At 40.6% G+C, this 19,492-nt stretch overlaps 1 protein-coding gene across 1 annotated transcript in view; it reads left to right on the top strand.

The window, feature by feature from the left end:
• The first annotated feature begins 4,705 nt into the window (after window positions 1–4,705).
• The window catches only part of RHPN2 (rhophilin Rho GTPase binding protein 2), a 30,396-nt gene continuing 15,609 nt past the window's right edge, over window positions 4,706–19,492 (top strand). The window contains exons 1-3 of the mRNA XM_062007561.1: window positions 4,706–5,145; window positions 15,413–15,528; window positions 18,073–18,201. Coding sequence (XP_061863545.1) covers window positions 4,753–5,145; window positions 15,413–15,528; window positions 18,073–18,201 — 638 coding nt within the window. The 5' untranslated portion in view covers window positions 4,706–4,752. The remainder of the gene's footprint in view (window positions 5,146–15,412; window positions 15,529–18,072; window positions 18,202–19,492) is intronic.

Raw genomic sequence — 19,492 nt, 5'->3', positions numbered from 1 at the left:
TGTGAAACAGACTTTACCTGAATCAAGTGTAAAGTGAACTCCACCCTGAATCAATATGACCAAAGGAGGTGTGGATTTAATTGAATTAAAGGCTTCAGCAGATAGATAGGAACAACTGGTTAATCACAATGCCTTACAAGCTATTAAAAAACCCAAAATGTGCACAGGATTCAGTGCAGAAGTTGCTGCATTCAAACCTTTATTAGTAAAGAGCTTTATGCCACTACCCATCTCTGCATCTCTTTGGGGAGTCTTGTTCATGAAAGAAACTTCTACTGCATGCAATTGATACAAAGACCACATAATAACCAATATGTATTCACTGGTAAGACTCAAGTGTTCAAAATCTGGGACTTATTTTTGTGGCATCCCACAGTGTTACGTGATGATTTTGATTAATTTGAATTCTCCAGTTTACGTGTTTCCTTAACAATCATATTTACTATATCACAACATACATTTTAAAGTCCCACAAAACAACAAACTCAAACAAAACCCACTTCATTTTGTGCTGATGATCGATTCTGTCAATACACAACTTTTTTAAAGCAAGTATCACCAGCTTCTTGAAATCCTTGAAAATAAATCACAACACACTCTTGAGTGATCCCCACCCTTAGCAGAAACAGATAAGACTTCTGCAAGTTTAGTGGTGTATTTGCTAATCCAGTATTTGTGTGCGTTTCTATGCACAGAACTGGTTTCTTTCAAAGTGAAACTACCAGAGTTTCATGTGGCTTCAGGTTTCCATAGGAAATATTTACCAGGTTCCATGCAAATAAGGAATACTCTGCTTAACTTAGGTCTACAATACCCTTTGAAACAATATAGTAAAAGCCACAGACGTTTATCTACATGCATTATCTCTTCTCATCATTACTAATTAGTAAGCAGTTAGCTAGAACATATAGTGGTGAAATAAGTTGTTAGCACAGTAGCTGTTTTTCTTTGTTTAGGAAATCGTTGTTCCTGAATAGTCAATTCCATGTCATGTTGATTTAACACACAGGCTTAAATAAACCTTTTTTGCACAATGTTAACAGAAAATCTTGTCTGCTATGTTCAAACAATTGCAGTAACCAAATATTGAAGGCAAAGTATATTGGCTATTCAATAGTAAATGTTGGGGTTTTTTACCATGAAGCTGCAATTAACGTGGCCAACACCTGATACCTTGAAGAAGCAGCAGTGAAATGCTGCACCTATGGCCAATCCTATCATGGCCATCCAAAGCCTTTAGACTGAGGTCCTGTACCATTTTTATACCATTTTGCTTCCACTCAGGAAATTTTCTGGTAAGGAAACCTTCTACTTATTACTTGCAGTCTGGGCCCTTTTCAATTCATCTGTCATAAAATGTAGATGACCTTCTTTTGTTTATGAGAATGCCTTCCATTCTTTACTCTCAAACTTTTCTAACTTGAAAATCTCCTACATCTTTTAAACCTACTAAAATCTCAAACTAGATTCACATCACTGTTGCTACTGTGCCCCAAGCCCCGTTTTTGCCATTCTCAAAAACTTTTTTTTTCCCCTCAAAGAAAACATTTGGAAAGAGATGAGAGTGGAGAAAAAAACAATCAAACTGTCAACTTGTGACCCCTTTTCCCCTCTTCTCATCTAAAACTTCCCTACCGTAGTCAGACATTTGCTCATTGAGAACTGCAAATCTTCAGAAATGAAGGATGATGCTAACATCACTAACTCACTGCAACTGAATTCATCAACCCTAAAGCTACAGGCCACCAAGGTCTTTTTGTCTTTCCACTCAGAACAAAAGTTTCGTATTCAAAGCCACTAACAATAAGAGGAGAAATATATAACTAAGTGTCGAGTTCAGAAATCAAGAACCTACCTTTAGAAACAGCGAGAGCTGATGCATGCTTCTCCCTTCATATGGTATCATTCTAATGTGCCTTTGCTGACAGCCTATTTGTGACAAAAGCTGTCTTCAAGGCATGTGATACCATTGTAGCCACAAGATCTGTAAAATCACAAAAAAGGAAAACATTCTCCTTTCAGAGAGCAGCACCTCTCCCTACTGAGTCCAGAGCAGGAAATTAATTTCCCAGAGTGCGACCCTTCCTAGTGGCCAAAAAGAAGAGACTGAATTTCATATATTCACATATTTTTTTCAAGTTAGGAGAGGAGAAAAAGGACAGCATTGACTGTGCAAGTGCAGTGATAGAAACACAACAGAAATATGGCACATAATGTACACATGTACACATATATATAACCGTGTGTCTGAGGTAAGCCTGTCCCAGTTCTGGTCCCTTTTAACTTTACTGTTATGAGACAAAATGAAGCTCTGCCACTCTATGCCTGTTTCAGCTTGGTCATTGTTTGGGTCACCTGGCTGGTTTGTCTGTGAAGATGCACAAAGCCAGATAGCACCATAAAACAGAGTTCTGTAAAACAAAGAGATCTGATGCAGAGATAAGATTCATTGCTTCAATTTCAATACTTTAGGCACAACGTGCTGATCTTCTTTGGATGCAAACGTTTAAGCGTTTGATGCTTTCTCAGAGATAGGGCCCCATTCAGTGCAACAGATTACTGAATTTACTCTCTTCTAACATTGAAGATAAAAATCAACCAAACACCTGCATCTACATGCCCCTTTTTCAGATTATTCAGTCTTTACAATGCAGCAAATCAAACGTTGTGATTAATATAATTGTGAGAACTGAGAAAGTCTGCCACCTGAATTCATCTAGATAGATGGCTCTATTTAGGAATTCTAATAGCAACCAGAAAGCTACTGGAGAGAAGATTTTTTACCAACTCGTGAGAAGAGCAGGGAGTGGGTTTTTTGAGGATAAATCAGGTTTTGGAATGTTCTAAGCTGCAATTTACATTCCAGGGTCAGGGAGCACTCCTACCCAGTCATTACTCAGCCATGGCTACTGAGACCATAAAATCAACATGTGCCTTTTGCAAAAAAATATATTCACCATATGCAGACAAAACTTACAGTGACTTACTTAAGTCCTAATATAGTCGTGACCAAGTACCCTTTATGCAAGTGAGGGGAAGGCACAGTCTAATCTGGCAGTTGTGAGAGTACTGGGTGATATATCAGGACGCTAAAGATGGGGGAGGAAACCTATAAGAGCTATCTTGAATTCTCTTGAATTTGCTGTAGAAATTTCCTGTGTGAAACACTGCTGACTTTGTTTTATTGAAACAATCCACCAGCAATGAAGAAAGGCTGCATTTTGCCACCAAGTTATGTTAGAAGTTATTTTTTTGGTATCATACTGTGCAGAAACTTCTGCAATTTTCTCATTTCTACATACCCATGAAAATAGACACTCATCCTGTTTTTAGCTGTCTGATCCTTTGGCCCGGCTGCAAATGCTTAGGACTTTGTTTGGAGTAATAGCTGTAGCCTTTCAGCAAGATCAGTTTTCAATAAACCCAGTGAAAGCAGTGCAAATTCCCAAGGTGGGCACACTTGGCTCTCGTTTATATTAACTTAAACTAATTTAGAAGCCTTGCATTGGAATTTCACACTGATCTTGGAAGACTTAAGTTTTAAAATCCTTTTTAATTTGGCAGGTAAGTACATAATCTAATAGCATTAAAAAGATGATGTAAAACAATTTGTACACCCTCTAAATAGAAATTTGAGCCAGTTAAACTACTTTCCCGTGTTACCTCTTTCAATTTAACACGTAATTGGATACATTCATCCAGTAGCATTAGAATTATTGAAAAAAAGAAAAAGAAAAAGTGCTGGGGCAAGAGTGAACAAAATTGGAAAGTGCAAAACTCGGCTGACTTCAAGACAGACAGATCTTTGGATCCCGTTTTCTGAGATGCTGGCTCTGGTCTTATTCCTTAAGAACAGGCAGTAGACACACAGTTTAACCACATTGCTCTGTGTGAGCCTCTGGAGACACCGGTGTCTTCAAAGAAAGTTTCAGTTAATTCCAAAGATATGTTTCCTTTGATAACGAAATGTGTCTGCAGATTTTCTCCTGACACAACTACACCATACTTCTGAGAAAATGAAACAAGATAAAAGAAGTGGGGGAGGAAACTAAATTTGGGAACATCAAGTATTTTTCTGTATTGTATTCTTAAATGCTTCTCTAACTCTGTAGGTTAGGCCTGGCTAGTAATAGGAACCAATATTGGCAATTTCCTTGCTCAAGCATCCAATAACAACACTTGCAAAACCAGTTACACAACAGAACATTTCCAACATAGGAGATTTTCAGTGCAACACTGCAGATTTTTGCAATGCTGAGGCTGATCCCACAGCAGTTTCCCAGAGCTGGAGACCTTCTCTGCCTTTCACCGAGATATTGTCGCCCTTATCAGGGGCCAGGTTCTGGGATCTCTCCTGGGTTCCTGTCCTCCCTCGGATAAGAGTGTGGGAGCTCGGGGCTCCCGAGAGGCCAAGTGCGAGCTAGGCTGGCAGTCCCACGCATACCCAAAAAGCCCATCGCAGAGGGGCCATGGGGCTGTATGGGCCACAGGAACTGTCCCCAGTAAATGCTCCCCGCTGCTAGCGGACACCCCCAGCTTCACGGAGCATCCCCCAGAGGAATAAGCCTGTGTTGAGGCACAGCCACTCCCGGGAAACCTTATCCACCGGGCCCAGGGAAAGCTGGGGGCGGCCCCACGTTGCCAGGGGCGTGGGAGGTGGTGGCCGTCACCACGGGGAGACCGTGAAGAAGCGGCAAGAAGCGAGCGGTCCCTTCGGGGCGGCCAGCCCAGCGCTGCCACCTTCAGCGGCGCATGAAGCACAGCCAAAGGGCCGCGGGGATACTGAGCTCCGCTTCCAGACAGTCGTGGCCGCCACCCGTCCCCAGACGAGGGGCACCTGCCTCGCTACCCGGCTGCAGGGCTTCCAGGGACAGCGGCCACGGCTCACCACCCGGACCCCTCCGGGCCCACCCGCAAGGGCGCGGTGGGGCAGGGCGGCGGGGCAGCTCCTCCCCGCACCAGCGGAGGCGGAGCCGGGCGGCGCCCGGGGGTAGCGCTGGCATTTGTCGTAGGGTCGCGGCTGCCTGCAGTTGCGTTCGCATCGCGGTAGCAGAAGGACGGCTGCCTGGCCCGGAGATGACAGACGCCCTGCCGCCCCGCGGCTGCCCGGTGGCGGAGCCGGCGGAGGATGGCTACTTTCGGAAGGTGGGAGGCGCGGCGGACGGCTCGGGGCAGCGGGTTCTGTAGCTGGGGGGCTGTGTGCTCGGGGCAGCCCCCGCCGCGGGCAGGGCTGGTTAGGCGGCCCCCTGCCCTGTGCCGCTCGTGGGCTGCTTTTTCTTGGCCAAGCACCGTGAGGTCAGTCCCTCGGCGGCCCGTGGCGGCGGGGAACTGCCTCTGCGGGAGGGACGGGAGGCGAGAGTGGGGCAGTTGGGCTCCTGATGAGTGCACCCCCCTGGCCAGGGGCAGCGAGGGCCCGGCTGGGCTCCGGCCGCGTGTACGCGTTGCGCTGGCGGCGGCGCGTCCCTGGGCCGGGGCCCCTCGCGGGACAGGAGCACTTATACCTCTACGAAAGGAGTGAAATTTCACCTTTTCTTCTTTTTCTTCGCTGTGCGCTTGCTCATTTGCTTCTCACCGCGTCCCTTCGCTCGCTCTCTAGTAAATTGCTTTGTGTACCTGTAAGAAAATTTACTGGAGTAAGGCAGTGAAGTTAACAGACTCGTTAGGAAGTTTTTAATAAACATCTGCCCTAATTACTTTTCAGACTGAGTGGGCGGCTTATGCCATAACCTGCACCTGAGTTCTTTCTGCACAACAGTAATTATGGTTAAGTATCGCCTGTAATGCAGCCCCGTGGGCTTCTGTGAACTTCACCGGAGGTAGAGGGCATTAAGTGCCGTTCTTGGCGAGCTTTGATTCAGCCTTCCCGCGCTGCTTTTAAGTTCTCCACTGTTTATGGGCTTTGAACAGAGATGTAGTTACAGTGGGGTTTAGGTGTAGATCTGGATATAAGACCATAAACCCTTTATTTTATGGAGGGGGAAAAAAGAAGCTCTGCACATCAGATTGTTACTGCTCACCTCTGCACAATAATATTGCTAGGATGCACTTCAGCTGCTGCCAGGGTTACTCAAGCAGGCAGGCACAGCATTGGTCTGCTGTCCTTTTACAGGCTCTTTGGATTTTGCCCCCAGTAGTTACCAAATTCGTAAGCCTAAGGTAGTTTAAGCCACAGTATTGCTCTTTAGCAGAGAAAAACTACTCTCATCTGAAAAGAGTTAAGTTTCACTTGTGCCAGCCATGCTGCAAGAAACCAGTACTGCCCTATAAATAACTAGACAGACCGAAACAAACCTTTGAACCAAATCTTGTCCGGTTTCCTCATTTGAGTAATCTTACTATGATATTTGGTGAGTAATAGCTTCTTTCTTAGTAGTCCATAGCAGGAAATCATGAAGTGTGGCAAAGTTGTAATTACTGAGAGTTTTCCCAGGTATGGTTTCTATAGAGCAGGATGCTTATAGGCTGCCTTGAGGCATGTTAGCAAAAAAACTGATTTTTCGTGAACTTAAGTTCGTTAAGTTAGATAAATAAACTCTTTCACCTATTAATTTTTACTGATGGGGACTAGCTGAAGCTTAATAGCTAAGTTATGGTTCATGAGTCATAAGAGGAGTGTATCTTCCGTACTCAGACTGAATTGATTTTCAATTAAATTGTTGTATGGTAGGGTTAAGGTCACTGAAACAGCTTTAGATCAGTGTAAACCTCATATTCTGGAGAGGAATTAAGTTTTTCTCGTTTATGAAAATACTGTAAGATCAATTTTATACCTAATCATGAACATCATTCCCCCTTTTGAATTACCTGTGTCTTAAAGCAGTAGAAAATGGATGTGAATCTGATACTAAATCTGGGTGTGCCACTGTTGCAGTGGAATATTCTTCCCTCTGATCAGTCCGATCTTTGAAAGGCTCACTCAGCTCATAATGTCATTATTAAAGTTGTAAACTTCAGATCAGGCTCAAAGCCTTCTGTCCCTAAAAGTTGGATGTAAGCAGGAAACCAGTATTCCTTGTTATACATTAGTGAAATGGTCTCAAAGACCAGAGCTTCCATTCTGACTCGGTAGTTCTAGAAGGGGGAGGGGAAAAAAACCCAACCTCAACCAAAACCCCAAACATACTCACTCCGGGACTCTTGAACACATACAAGCTGTGAACCCAAGGAGGCTTTGGACAGAGTACCTTTAAGCCTTACATGTTCATCTGAATGGTATGCAAAGTTATTTCATGTAACTGAAACTAGTGATGGAGCTGTTCATGTGTGACTTGGGTCTTCTGCTCCCCCCTAAATTCCTTTGCATTGCTTTCCCCTCCCTTTTTGAAATCACATTACTTCTTGTTTTCCTGAAAGGATTTGAAGGTTGGTTTACCAGACTGGCAGTGCAGAATCCATAAATTTCCAAGGCTAGTCCTCATTTTTTTTGATCAAAAGACATTTTCTTAATTGACGTTTTTATTGTATAAGCTGTGGAGCAAGGTGAAAACACTTGCTTTGTATCAGTCTCGCTCACAAAAGGGCTTCCAAGCACTATATACACATTGAGGTGCCATCCACACTTCATTCCACAAGAATATTGTGCACAATGACATTTTATAACTGGGAAAAATGGAGCAGTTCATACAATATCCATTTGGTTTAGACACTCGATACTTTATTTTGATGAATGGATTACAGTGGGAAGCATACTCAAGGTTTTGGTGCCCTTTGGTGCATTATGCTTTTTGAAGTCTCAAATATAGCATACCAGAAACAAGATGCAATAGGTAAAATAACTTAATTCTTGTTTAGCACTTTTTTTTTTTCCTATAAAACTCTAACTGGCTGTATGTGAAAAGGGCCATGACCAGGAATGGGGAAGCAGATCACAGTCCTATTTCCTGCTTTGACTTCTGTTGCTGCACCAGAAATATAGACTTGCTGTGACACTGCCAGGGGATTCTGAGATGTGATGAGTGGCAGCTACTGCAGTCCACTTTACACTGTGCTTCAGACTCCCTCTCTCTATTGTCTTCCAGTGATGTCAGAGCTGCTCTGTGGGGACCTTTTAAACATCTAATTTTACAGAAGTTACTTGTGCAGCCACACAGGGTATATACAACTCTATCAGTGTTGCCTCTATTCTCTTTTTACCTCCCTTCCAAAATAACCCTCTTTAACCATTTGATTATCTGCAACTGAACTTATGAGGAGTATTTTTGTATTAAAAAACAAAAACAATATAAAAAAAATCCGTGCTGGTATCCAAAAGGAGGATGTGGCAAAAGCACCTTACTTTCCAAGAAGAGGATGCAGCCTCTGTCTAGAATTTTTAACTTTCTGTGAGGATAGTGCACCAGGAAACTGGTTCTGCTAGTGTTTTGTTTATCTCCACCATCAGGTGCAGATAGCTTAGTTCTGTGTATTCCATGGTACATTGCCAGAGTAAACTGTACCTGTAATCCTGAGAGGTGTGAGTGCTCTTGGAACCATTAGCCTTGTGCCTCGACCTCCTCAGTGCAGAGTTCCACATTCTTTCACTGTTACTGGCAGCAGCCTGTTAATCGGCCATGCATATCCCACACATTCATCCAAATTCTGCACCCGGTCTTTCTTCCCTGTGAAAGAGAAAATAATGTCAAAACTAATGATAAGAACACTTTGTTTTTAAAATCAGCCAAGGCACGTAGACAGGAAGGCTCTCTTGACCTAAGCGGCACACAAGGACAGACCTGCTTTAATTCCTCTTGCTCTGTTATGTGAGATGCTTCTCCCACCTCTGAGGAAGTTACTCATTAAGCCTGCCATGGTTCTGTGGATTATTTGGCCTCTCAGACTGCTTTTATCTACTTTTATAAATATTTTTTCATTACAGCACCCAACCCCACTTGACCAGTAAGTTTTCACAAGGTAAATATCCCAAAACATGCCAATATACAGAACTCTGGCTATTTATAAAGTAGTACTCATCCAGTCACAGGATCGAGCACTTGCATGGTGACCTGTAAGTAGGGCTGTGCCTGCCTTGGTTTTTTGGGGGTTTTCTTTTTTTGTGTGTGGGTAAGAGCAGTGGATGGAAAAGATATCTAGGTACAAGTTCTTTCTATTATCTCTTTCCTATCTCAGTTTACTACTTTGTAACACCTTATGCAGACCATAACTTTTCAAATTCCTTAATCAGGAAGTTGTAATAAGTGATAAGAAAAAGCCATAGTTCATCTTCCAAGTTTACCCTGTCTTTAGCTCTCCAAGTGTCTGCTGGTACAGCACTAAGCATCCTGACTTCCATTTGGTTGTTTGGGATAGCAGTCCGTTGAGCTACATAGAGGCTGAGCAGTAGGACAGCTAACTTAATGAATCTTTAGATTCTGGTCAGTTTAATGAAGATGCTTACTTTGCTTTCTCTTCCCTTTCTTAAGGCTTTGGTTCAATCTGTAAGGGTAGATATTTATCATATAGTCCAAGCTGATGATTCAGAAAGAAAGACTGTATATATTAGTCTTTCTAGTCAGAGGAAGAGGCTAAAAACAGAAAGCAGTTCTATAAATGAAAATGATGATAGGTATGGTAACCAGCTTGTGAATCAGTACTTACCTAATTAACTCTTTTTCTTTCCCCTCCTTAGCTTTTGGGGTTTCTTCTGCAGGGCTTCCCCCTGAACTGTGGTTAATGTATCAGTTTACCAACCTGCTGTACCTGTGCTTCCACTGGAGTTTATCTTATGTGATTTTTATTTTTTTTTCCCAGTCATTAGTAGCCAGGCAACCATCAACATTAGCATTGACACAGGAATATTCATTTGCCTATTTGTTCTCTTGCCACTTGTCTGGTGGGACAGAAACATGTTGCGATGATTCATACCCCTTGTCATGCCTATCCACTCATTATATACAACTTCATAAGACCTAAAACTGAAAGTAGGCCTTCATGTGAAACTAAGAATCATCTGAAACCTGGTTAGTCAAGAGACAGACATCCCTGATGAAACATAAGTTTTCGTTTTGCTTAGTGAGCAATGTGACAAGATGGGATATTTTATAGAACACATGTGCTTTGAATTTCATACTTAAAATACTTAAATATTTCATATTTAGTTTTAAAACTTTTATTTTAGTCTTTGAGGCCAAGAACTGTAAAGTACTTGTTCATGCTACAAGTAGACCAGGCTCTAGAAGACCAAATCTGCCTCCTTCCCCTCCTCCTTTTTTTTTTTACTGTAGATAAAGTTTCTACTACTGAAAAACTTGGAAGATAGAGCTAACACTTCAGAACTATAGAAACATACAAAGAGAAAGTTTAAATATAATAGTGGAAGAAGGTAAAGAAATAAACATAATAAATTAGCAGGACTTGGGATCAGTTCTAGAAATACTGCTGTGAATCATGTTTACTATGACTGCTATTACAGCTGAAGAAGTCCTGTACGTAAGTTAAATTCCCCACACGTTGAAATATCTGGAGGATACGGCCATTTGCGTACGCTGCTGGGCGTGACAAGCAGCACAGGTTGCACTGGCTGGAAAGGAATGTTTTGTTTTAAGAAGGCACACCCAGTTTCAACTCTGTGTCACCTTCGGACAGTCTGTGGCTCCTCTTAAAAGTTCAAACCACTACTTCCTAGGTCATATTTATGTTAATTTCAAATGCTTACTGCGATTGCTCATTGTTTGGCAGTCTTGATTTTTGTGTCCACAACTGGATTTCTGATACTAAAAAATGTTTCTGTCTTGAAAGAACTTTTGGCATTAAAATAAAATACAACTTCTTTATTTGGGACCCATACTTTTGACAGCTGTCTTGCCTCTGTGGTAGCTAATTTCTCAAGGCCTAGAGACTAAACTTTGAAAACTATAAAAGTCCTGCCGATACCCCTTGGGTTAAGGCATTTTAAGGCTTCTTCTGATGGGATGTGAATACTGGTGCCTTGTACAGAGGCAAGATAGTGTCCCTCCATAGCTAACCTGGAGTACCTGACTGCAGACTTGCCCACCTACCCTCTCTGCCTCCATATAGTCTGTAAAATAGAATTTCCCCAAAATCCCAGGTGAGTCCTGAACAGTCAGTCAGCTGCTTCCTAGCTCTGCTTGAGCTCCTGCTCTTTTGCTGTCTGTGCCTGGTCTGGCAGAGACAGTGTCACACTGGGATCCCACAGACATTCATAATGCAACTGTTTGCCAAGTAAGCATGTATGATGTTTATAAACGTCAAAATAAAACCTGCTGGGATATCCTGCCACCTAAGCTCAGGCATTAGTTCTAACAAGAGATGAGCAGCAATCCCATTGGAATCTGTCAGCATGCCCTATTAATTAGTCAGAGCTATCAAACATGCAGGCCCTGCACAGGCCAGCCCTCATCAGGAGGTGTGTGTTTATTTGTCTAATATCAGTGTCTGGTTCTTTCAAGACATTACCTGACTAGCTCCATAAATAACACATGGCAAGAACCTATAACTCCTGTGCAGATCTTGACTCCGATAATGATATTTTAAAAACACGTTAGCTTCCTCATTCTGCAATTCAACAATGCTGCTCAACCACACAGGAAGAAATGAAGTAACTAGCTAACTGAACGTCAGGTTTTGAAAAGGTTTTATTGCTTCAGGAGCCAAGGATAAGAATATTTGTGCATTTTAAACGCTTCATAAAGAGGTGCAGCTATGCTCTGAGGGGAAAAAGGATCACAAACTGATAGCTGAGTTTACTATTGTCTTTAAATCAGAGTTACTCAATTTATTTGTCTTTTTTTCCCCTTGCACCCCATGTGTGATGAAAGCTTAGATCACTGTCCAATGGTGGGCATTTTTGGAACTTCCTTACTAATAACTGTTCTTTTGTTGCTGTTTGATTTTACTGATAGTGTATAAGCCACGGTAAAAATAAGTTCACTCTCCAAGTTGTTTTGGCTCAGCAAAGAAATACCTAGTGATCAAATGAAGCATCTAGCATCCTGTTGACAATAAATAAAACAGTAGGTGTGGAAACCACTGGGAAATTTGTCTGACAAATATTGTAATGAACTGAACATTAACATTCTTGAGATAATCCACGTGTGAGCCAACTACAAATGCTGTCTGGGAAAGGAATCTCTTAAATGGAGGAAAACAACAAAAAGCACTTTTTTGGACTTGTCTGCTAAATAGCTTTTTAGTACACAGAATTTATGCTTTAAACAAGGGGGAATCTTCCCCAGATTGTGTATTTCCCATGGCTTGTTGTTTTTTCAGACCCTGGTTATTTTCATTGTCCTGTATGCAGACTTCTCAATTTTTCTGGCAGCCTGATTAGAATAGAAAATGTAAGCCACCAAATGAACAGAAACTAGCTGAGTGGCCTCATTCCCTGTGCAGGAGATGGGGAAAACAATGTTTTCCAGGGTAAAGTACAAGTTCCTTACAGGTCTTGAGCAGTAAGTGGGAGATATGTGCTTGCAGCAGGTGAGCCTACTCTGAAAACAGACTCCTCTATCCACTAGAAGCCTTTCATCAAAGGAGACAAAAGTGCAGCACTTCCAGGCATACTGCAGGTGATACAGATGCCTCAGTCTGTCAATACCTTGTTCTCTTAGGCCCCAGGGGTCTTTTTGATTTAAAGCTTCATGCAGAGATCAGTGCCTGGTCTTGAAATGCAGGGAAGGGCTTCTGCCTTTTTTTTTTCCTTCTCTTTGCAGAGTTTAAGATCACGAACAATGAGTGCAAAACTGCAAAGGGAGCTTGTTTGATTTCTAGGCTGGAGCTTGGTCAAAGTTCCACTGAAATAAACACATCCCTTAAACTGAGCTTCCTGGGCTTAAGAGTCAGGCAGCTGATCTTCCTGAAAAATTTCCCAGAGTAAAACTGTAAAAGGAGTATTTTAATGATGTCATGAAACTTGTTTGGCACACAGGAAGGGCAGGGAGTTCTGGAAAGAAGCTGTAGCTTTACAGAGAAAATGAAGACAAGGGCAAGGCGAAGAGATGTTCAGGAAGGATGCTTGGAATAAGTACCTGAGAAAGAAGTTCGAAGAAAGTATCACATGGCTATAGAGGGATATAGAGATGAAAGGCCCAAGATGAGAATCAAGTATTCAAACAATGTAAAAAGCAGGGTTCAAATGAAAATGGCACAGATAGAATGGAAGGAGAGAAAACTCTGAATACCAGTACCAGAGAAAGGTTATACAACAGAAAGTGAAGGAAAAAAAAGTAAGAAAAATAGTGACAGCCCAGAAAAAAAAACAGGCTAAGAGAAGAAAGCATCTTGTGGACGGACTATTGTACCTTTAAGTGTGCCTTGCTTAGGTCTCTGTCTGTGTATAAATCTGTGTAAAGTATTTGGTAATTAAAGGACTAGTTTTAATCTGAGAGGAATTAATGATTTTGCTACATGCACATGTGCTCTCCAGTAAGGAGCTCATCTTCTGTGCCAGTGCTTTCTCAACAAAGCAAGTATTGTTGCCCACCCAAGTTTTGGGCTTCTGCTGTAATTGGTACTTCTATGCAGAAACATTTGTGCAATAAGAGTAATTTATTGTGATGTGTTCTTTCAAGTTATCCATCAAATGATGCTTCTGAAGATGTTTACACAAGCTTCCTGTCATTTTTCCTATTGATTACAAACTTTTCAAATCGGGGATTTAAAATTAATGATATTAGGCTACATACTTTCTCAGTTGAACTAGTGTAATCTTGATTGATCAGCTCTTTTCTCTCTTGTCAAGCCAATTTGCCTTCACTTGCCAACCCAAATAAGATCTGAACTTCAAATAGCTTAGAACTTCATGTTCTGTTTAAATAGTTGCTTTTGTTGTGCTGGTGTGTCATTGCCTGACCACTCATAATTAGAGCTTTTTGAGAGACTTATAAATGCTATTACATCAAACCAAATTTTTTCTAAGAGGATGTCTAAAATAGTGCATAATTTAGGGGCTGGAGTACTTGAGGGAAGATTTGTATGAGGCAGATCTGAGCTGCCTTCTTGTGAAATGCATGGTCCAGTAGGACCCTGATAAGCTTTGTAACGATAGCCAGCAAAGCTGCCCAAAAAGTACATGCTTTATTTAAGGGAAAGCCTTAAAAGAGAGTGGTCTTACTTGCTTCAGAATCCTTAGTTAAGGCTGCAGGGATGTGCTGGTTGGCTATAAAGTGGTATTAAGTATTAAAGGTACTATTAATTAAGGGTATTAATGTTAAAAGTGATTACTATAAATGAGTATTAATATTCAAAGATTTTTGATACTTTAAAAACTGGGGGAGCAGGGGCAAGGAATAAATAAGGGGAAGTGAAACTTCTAACCTGTTTGAAATAGGTGTGAAGATTATGTTTCCCTGAAAAAAAAGACAAACATGCAGTTCTATTCATCTATAACACTTTTAGCTTATCAGTGCTCTCCAGAATACAATGGCTCGGTCCTGCGCAAACACAGGTTGCAGTAGTTTATCTTGTGCTTGTATGCACATACACAGGAACATTCTTGTGAATTCTATATTTCATGCTTTACTTTTCAAGAGCTTAATTTGGTGGGTTTCTGAAGGGTATAGTCATCATCTTACCCTGTCAAGCTCTGTTATTACATGTCCTATTTTATCTTATCCCATCTTACGTTATTTCATTTTGCCATCTTACTTGATTCTGTAGTGTATAATCTTCATTTGGCCAACAGGTAACAAGAAGACTAATGGGCAGATAAATTGTTGCATCTGGCACTGTACACGTATTCAGATGAAAGAACTTATAAAGCTTATTTCATATTTTTGGTGCAGTAAGCAAAGGTGCTATTGGGTTAGGCTGAGGTAGACCTAAAGATGGAGAGCATTGCCTGGGTGTGAGGAAGAGCTTTGCAGATAAGCAGTACTGTGCCAAAAATAAGTTTGACATCTGAAGAGAGGAGCCTAGGGAAGGAGAGGTAGGAAATGTACTGAAGGACTGAGCACTGGAAGGAACAGAGCATAGGTACTTAAAGCTCTTAAAACTGTGAGGAGTGGTGCTACCAAAGCCTATTTTCTCATAGAGTTGCATTTCAAGGCTTCATATATCCCCTCTTGGAACAACTCTGATCTTTTTCAAAGGTTAAACAGTAGCTTTGATTGATGTTCTTGCCTTGCCAGATATAATTTTTATGAAACCTGTAGAATCATAACACTCTCCAATTTGGTTGTTACTGGAAGATCAGTGATTCTGTGCAAAACAGTTTTAGGAGTAAGGAGTCTCACACGTGTATAAACTTTAAACAAATACTTTCTCCCTGGATTTTAATGTCAAATGCTTTGGTCATAGTGTGTCTTTCACTTCTAATTACCAGATTTAAGAAAAGAAATAGTCAGTCATCATTGATGTAAATGTAGTTAGTTTGTATTCATCCAGAACCCATGCCATTAAACTTCATTCAAATTCATTGTTACTCCTTTTTCAGAGTCTCTTTCAACAGCAACAAAATACCTTGTTTCATTGATTCTAGGGATGTAATCCTCTTGCTGAGACTGGTAGAAGCAAACTGCAAAATCAAAGAGCTGTCCTAAACCAACAGATCTTAAGAGCAGTAAGAATGAGAGCTGGTGCTGAAAATCTGTTAAGGTATGTGTCATGACTTCCTAGTTCTCTTGCCTAAGCAACACAATTATTTTTCTAAAATGTTTTAAGTGTCTCATAGCTATTGTTTTTTCGCAGTCTGCCTAACAGCTCCCCTGACATGCTGCATAAATTACTGCTAGATGTTTGTGAATCTCCCTGGAGTTTTTTTCTAATGCTGTAGCTCTATAAAGTGCACTTTCAAAGCTGCTGTGTTGTAGCAAATGGGCTGTATGTTGGCCTATCTTACATTGCTGTGTTTAAGCAGCTTTATTGCCAGTGGTAATGGCAAGTGAACCTTGCTGAATATTGCAATGAATCCTTTTTATACCTTAAAGTACTGCCACTATGCTCTTGCTTTTTCCAACATCCTTTAGATCTGTGCTCCATAGTGGTAAGGACCATCAGTTATTCCACATATTAGTGATGGAGGAATAGCAGGGTAGCTAGTGCGCATCCAGTTTGAGCTGGGTTCTGGTTGCCACTGAAGTCTCTTACAGTTTGAGGTAACTGGAAGAGACTTTGTCCTTTTATTATATTCTGTCCACCAAATGTTTGGGGTTTTTTTAAGATGCAGTTTCTTACATGGCTGTTCCCGTAGGAATAGCCTAATGTTGACCCTCTCCTGAGGCTGTTACATCCTGTGATTAACTGCTTTGCACACTGTCCTGCAGTTTTCTAACAATCAATTCCTCTGTACACAGAGCTGAACGCTTCCCCAGTACTCATCTGCAATAGTCTCCTACAGTGTCTGTTATTCTGCAGCTGGAGGAACAATGGGTCTCCAAGAACAAAAGCCAGTGTACTTCCCTTAGAGAAGTGAGAATGCTTGAATAAATTCACTTTTCTTAAACTTGCCTTTAACTGATAGGTTGCCCTTTGTCTGTCACCTGTCTTTATCTCCACTCTTCACAAGACAAGTGATAGGTCTAAAGCTCATGTAGATATAGCCTCTGTGACTGACTTAATTTTACTTTGTTTTCTAGTAATTGTCTTAAGGAGGAAGAGTTGGGGTCTTTTGCCATGTTTTGTAGGCATAGCAAAATTCTTATATCTGCTTTTTAAACTGAACACTGTCAATTCAGTAGATATTTCTGTATGCCAACTTAGCAGAGTTGTGAAAAGATGAGTGAAGTCTAATGTGAACACTGCCTACTCTAAAGCTCAACCTAAAGGTGTCCTAAAGTTTGGCTCCTGATACCAATATTAAATGCTGAAGTTGCTATTGACAGGAGTGGGACTTTGAAAGTAATACAGACATAAGAGAGAAGCATATCTGAGTGGAACATTGGGGATTCTGAGAAAGTTATTAGAATCCTTCCTATGGAAGATTAAGCTTGACCAAACATGGAGCCTTAATGACATCATAAAGCCTTAATAATATAAAAGCTTACCCAATTATCTATGTGATGCTGCCTTTATTGAGGAAGATCCACTCTGGCCTATATTTGTCTCCAGTTTGGCTTATGCAACAAATGTTAACATTTCTTAATCTAAGGAATATCAAGTGTTCAATAAAGTACAGCATGGAAAACTCACAGATAATGCAAATCTATAACATGAAGTACAAGCTTAGAATTTTAGCCCTGGAGTAACTAGTTTTCCATCAAGCTGCTCCATAAAACTGGATGATTGTTGCAAGGAGAGCCTAGATGTATGGGAGGGTTGCTCATAAATATGAAGGCTAATTTTATCTTAAAGGTGAATGCAAAATGCTGCAAACTTGTAATGATTTGGACTCTCTAAGACAGGGGTACAATATCTTAAGCTTAATATATATCAAGGCCATAAACTTGTGCCTGTGGTTATCGATAGTGGTTTAAGTCTCTTGAACAGTAACACTGTATGGAAAATCAGCTTAGAAATAGTGACAGAATATCCAGAAGTGAACAAATAAGGAATCAAACAGAAATGTTCAGGATGCTTGAATACTAGCATCTACCATGCTGGCATTTCAAAACACTGTCATGCAAATACATAAATGGCAAAGGAAACAAGCAATCAAACAAACAAAATCTACTTTTATCTATCAAAATAATAACATGAAGGAAATTGTAATATAATAAAAAGAGGCATCTTTCTACCTGTATGTTTGGTTGTAAAACGTCCTGTAGTGAATTTGATGTGAAATCTGTTTTATTTTATTCTGAAGATCAGAAATCTCAACAGGTTGTTATTCAATTTATGAAGAAAATACCTCCTGACTCCCCCCACCTCCACCTTTGTATCTGTGGAAAAGATCACATAACCCAAAAATAGGGTGGCAGTTCTGTTTTAAGATGCTTTAGTTTTCTTGCGTAATTTATCAGAAAATAAGCCTGACTTTTAATCACAAAAAAAGCATGAAGCAAACCTTCTATTGTCTGCATGCTGTTATCTGGAAACTGTCCCAGCCTCTGTCTTGACAGAAGAACCCAACAAATTCTGAAACCTGAGATCTTGTCTCTTAAAAAAAAAAAAAAATCTTAAAAATGCTGAGAATGCCAGCAAGAAGGTCAGTACAAAACCCTTTCCTTAGCAATAACAAAGTATGTCTCTTTCTTTCTGCAGAGCAACCACCAACAACAAAGTACGAGAACAGGTACTACTGGAACTAAGTTTTGTAAACTCAGACCTGCAGATCTTAAAGGAGGAATTAGAAGGCCTTAATATCTCAGTAGAAGTTTATCAAAATACAGAGTAAGTATAAGGCTAAGTTACTGAATTATAAACAGATCTTCTGTTTACCACGGGGAACAAAATTGTTTCTAGGTGGATGTGAATGCTGGACAATAATATGTGAAAGAACAGAGAGCTTGGTAGGAAGAGAACATATTTGATGGTAGATTTGTTGACTAAAGGTTAGTCTGCATATTTGTCTTTCACTTGGGAAAGGTATGTAACAGTAATCCTAAGATAAGGAGCTGCTTCATGGAGGAGAGTATTGTGAGAATTGAAAGCTCTTGAAGCTCATATCACTTGGCCATTCTAATACTAGAAATTCTACTAAATAGTGCATCCTGGAGTGAGCAAACCTAATGATATAACATCTGTTCTTGAATGCAGTGCATGCAACAGTCCTCTCTTTAGCTGGAAAATAAAAGTCAATGCTGATTTGGAGCTCAGAGCAGACATGAGGTGATCTTTTAAGGTGTGAGCTTCAGTGATAGAAACCCCTGAATTAGCTGGCTAAAGTAGAGAAATGTTTAGTAGGTGAAATTGGAATTGTTCCAAGATATTTTTCCAAGTTAAAAAAGCACACTAAACTTCAAGAATTTCAAAGGTACTGCAATGATTTCTGTATCAGTTAGACCTCTCATTGCTCCTAAAACTAAACACTATTTGATTAATGTTAGCAGCTCAAGACACAATTTGAAGTACTTCATATGAGGGGGGTATAATTTAGGGTCCTTCTTAGCACTAATCTCAATTAAGTTTTAACTTCAAAGTGGACAAGGAACTTGTAATGTAGAGGGAATAAGTATGTTTTTGGTGGGGTATCATTCAACCGAGTGCTGACCTGATGTAAAATAGACATATTTGTTTTATTTTACTTACAGAAACTTGTGCTAAAATTCCTGCACTCTATCCCCATGTCTGACCGACAACTATTTGAGGAGAAAGTGTTTTTTGTTTAAGATTTTACTGGTTTTCATAGATAAATGTGAGCATAGAGAGTAGTATGAAAGTTATAGCTGGGGGAATGAGAGCAAGATTCCAAAAGTACTAGTCCTTCTACCTAAGGAACATTCAAAACATTTGGAGGCCCCAAGGCAAGTAGAAGCCTTGCAGCTGGTCAGTAGTACACTTTTTATTCTTTCCTGATCCTGCTTCCCTAATCTGTTTTGAATGGTGTTTTACCTTTCTGATGCTGTTCATTCTAAGTTCTAAATGCTTTTTTTATTCCATCAGTTAAAATTTCACTCCCTCTGTAACTGCTCTCCAGCCTTTAATCTAGCAAATAGCTATTAATAGTTGCCCTCTGAATATA

This window comes from Colius striatus, chromosome 14, assembly GCF_028858725.1.
Source record: "Colius striatus isolate bColStr4 chromosome 14, bColStr4.1.hap1, whole genome shotgun sequence".
In the NCBI taxonomy this organism is placed as follows: domain Eukaryota; kingdom Metazoa; phylum Chordata; class Aves; order Coliiformes; family Coliidae; genus Colius; species Colius striatus.
The sequence above is the reverse complement of the archived record's forward strand: the minus strand, read 5'-3'. Positions and strand labels throughout refer to the sequence as shown.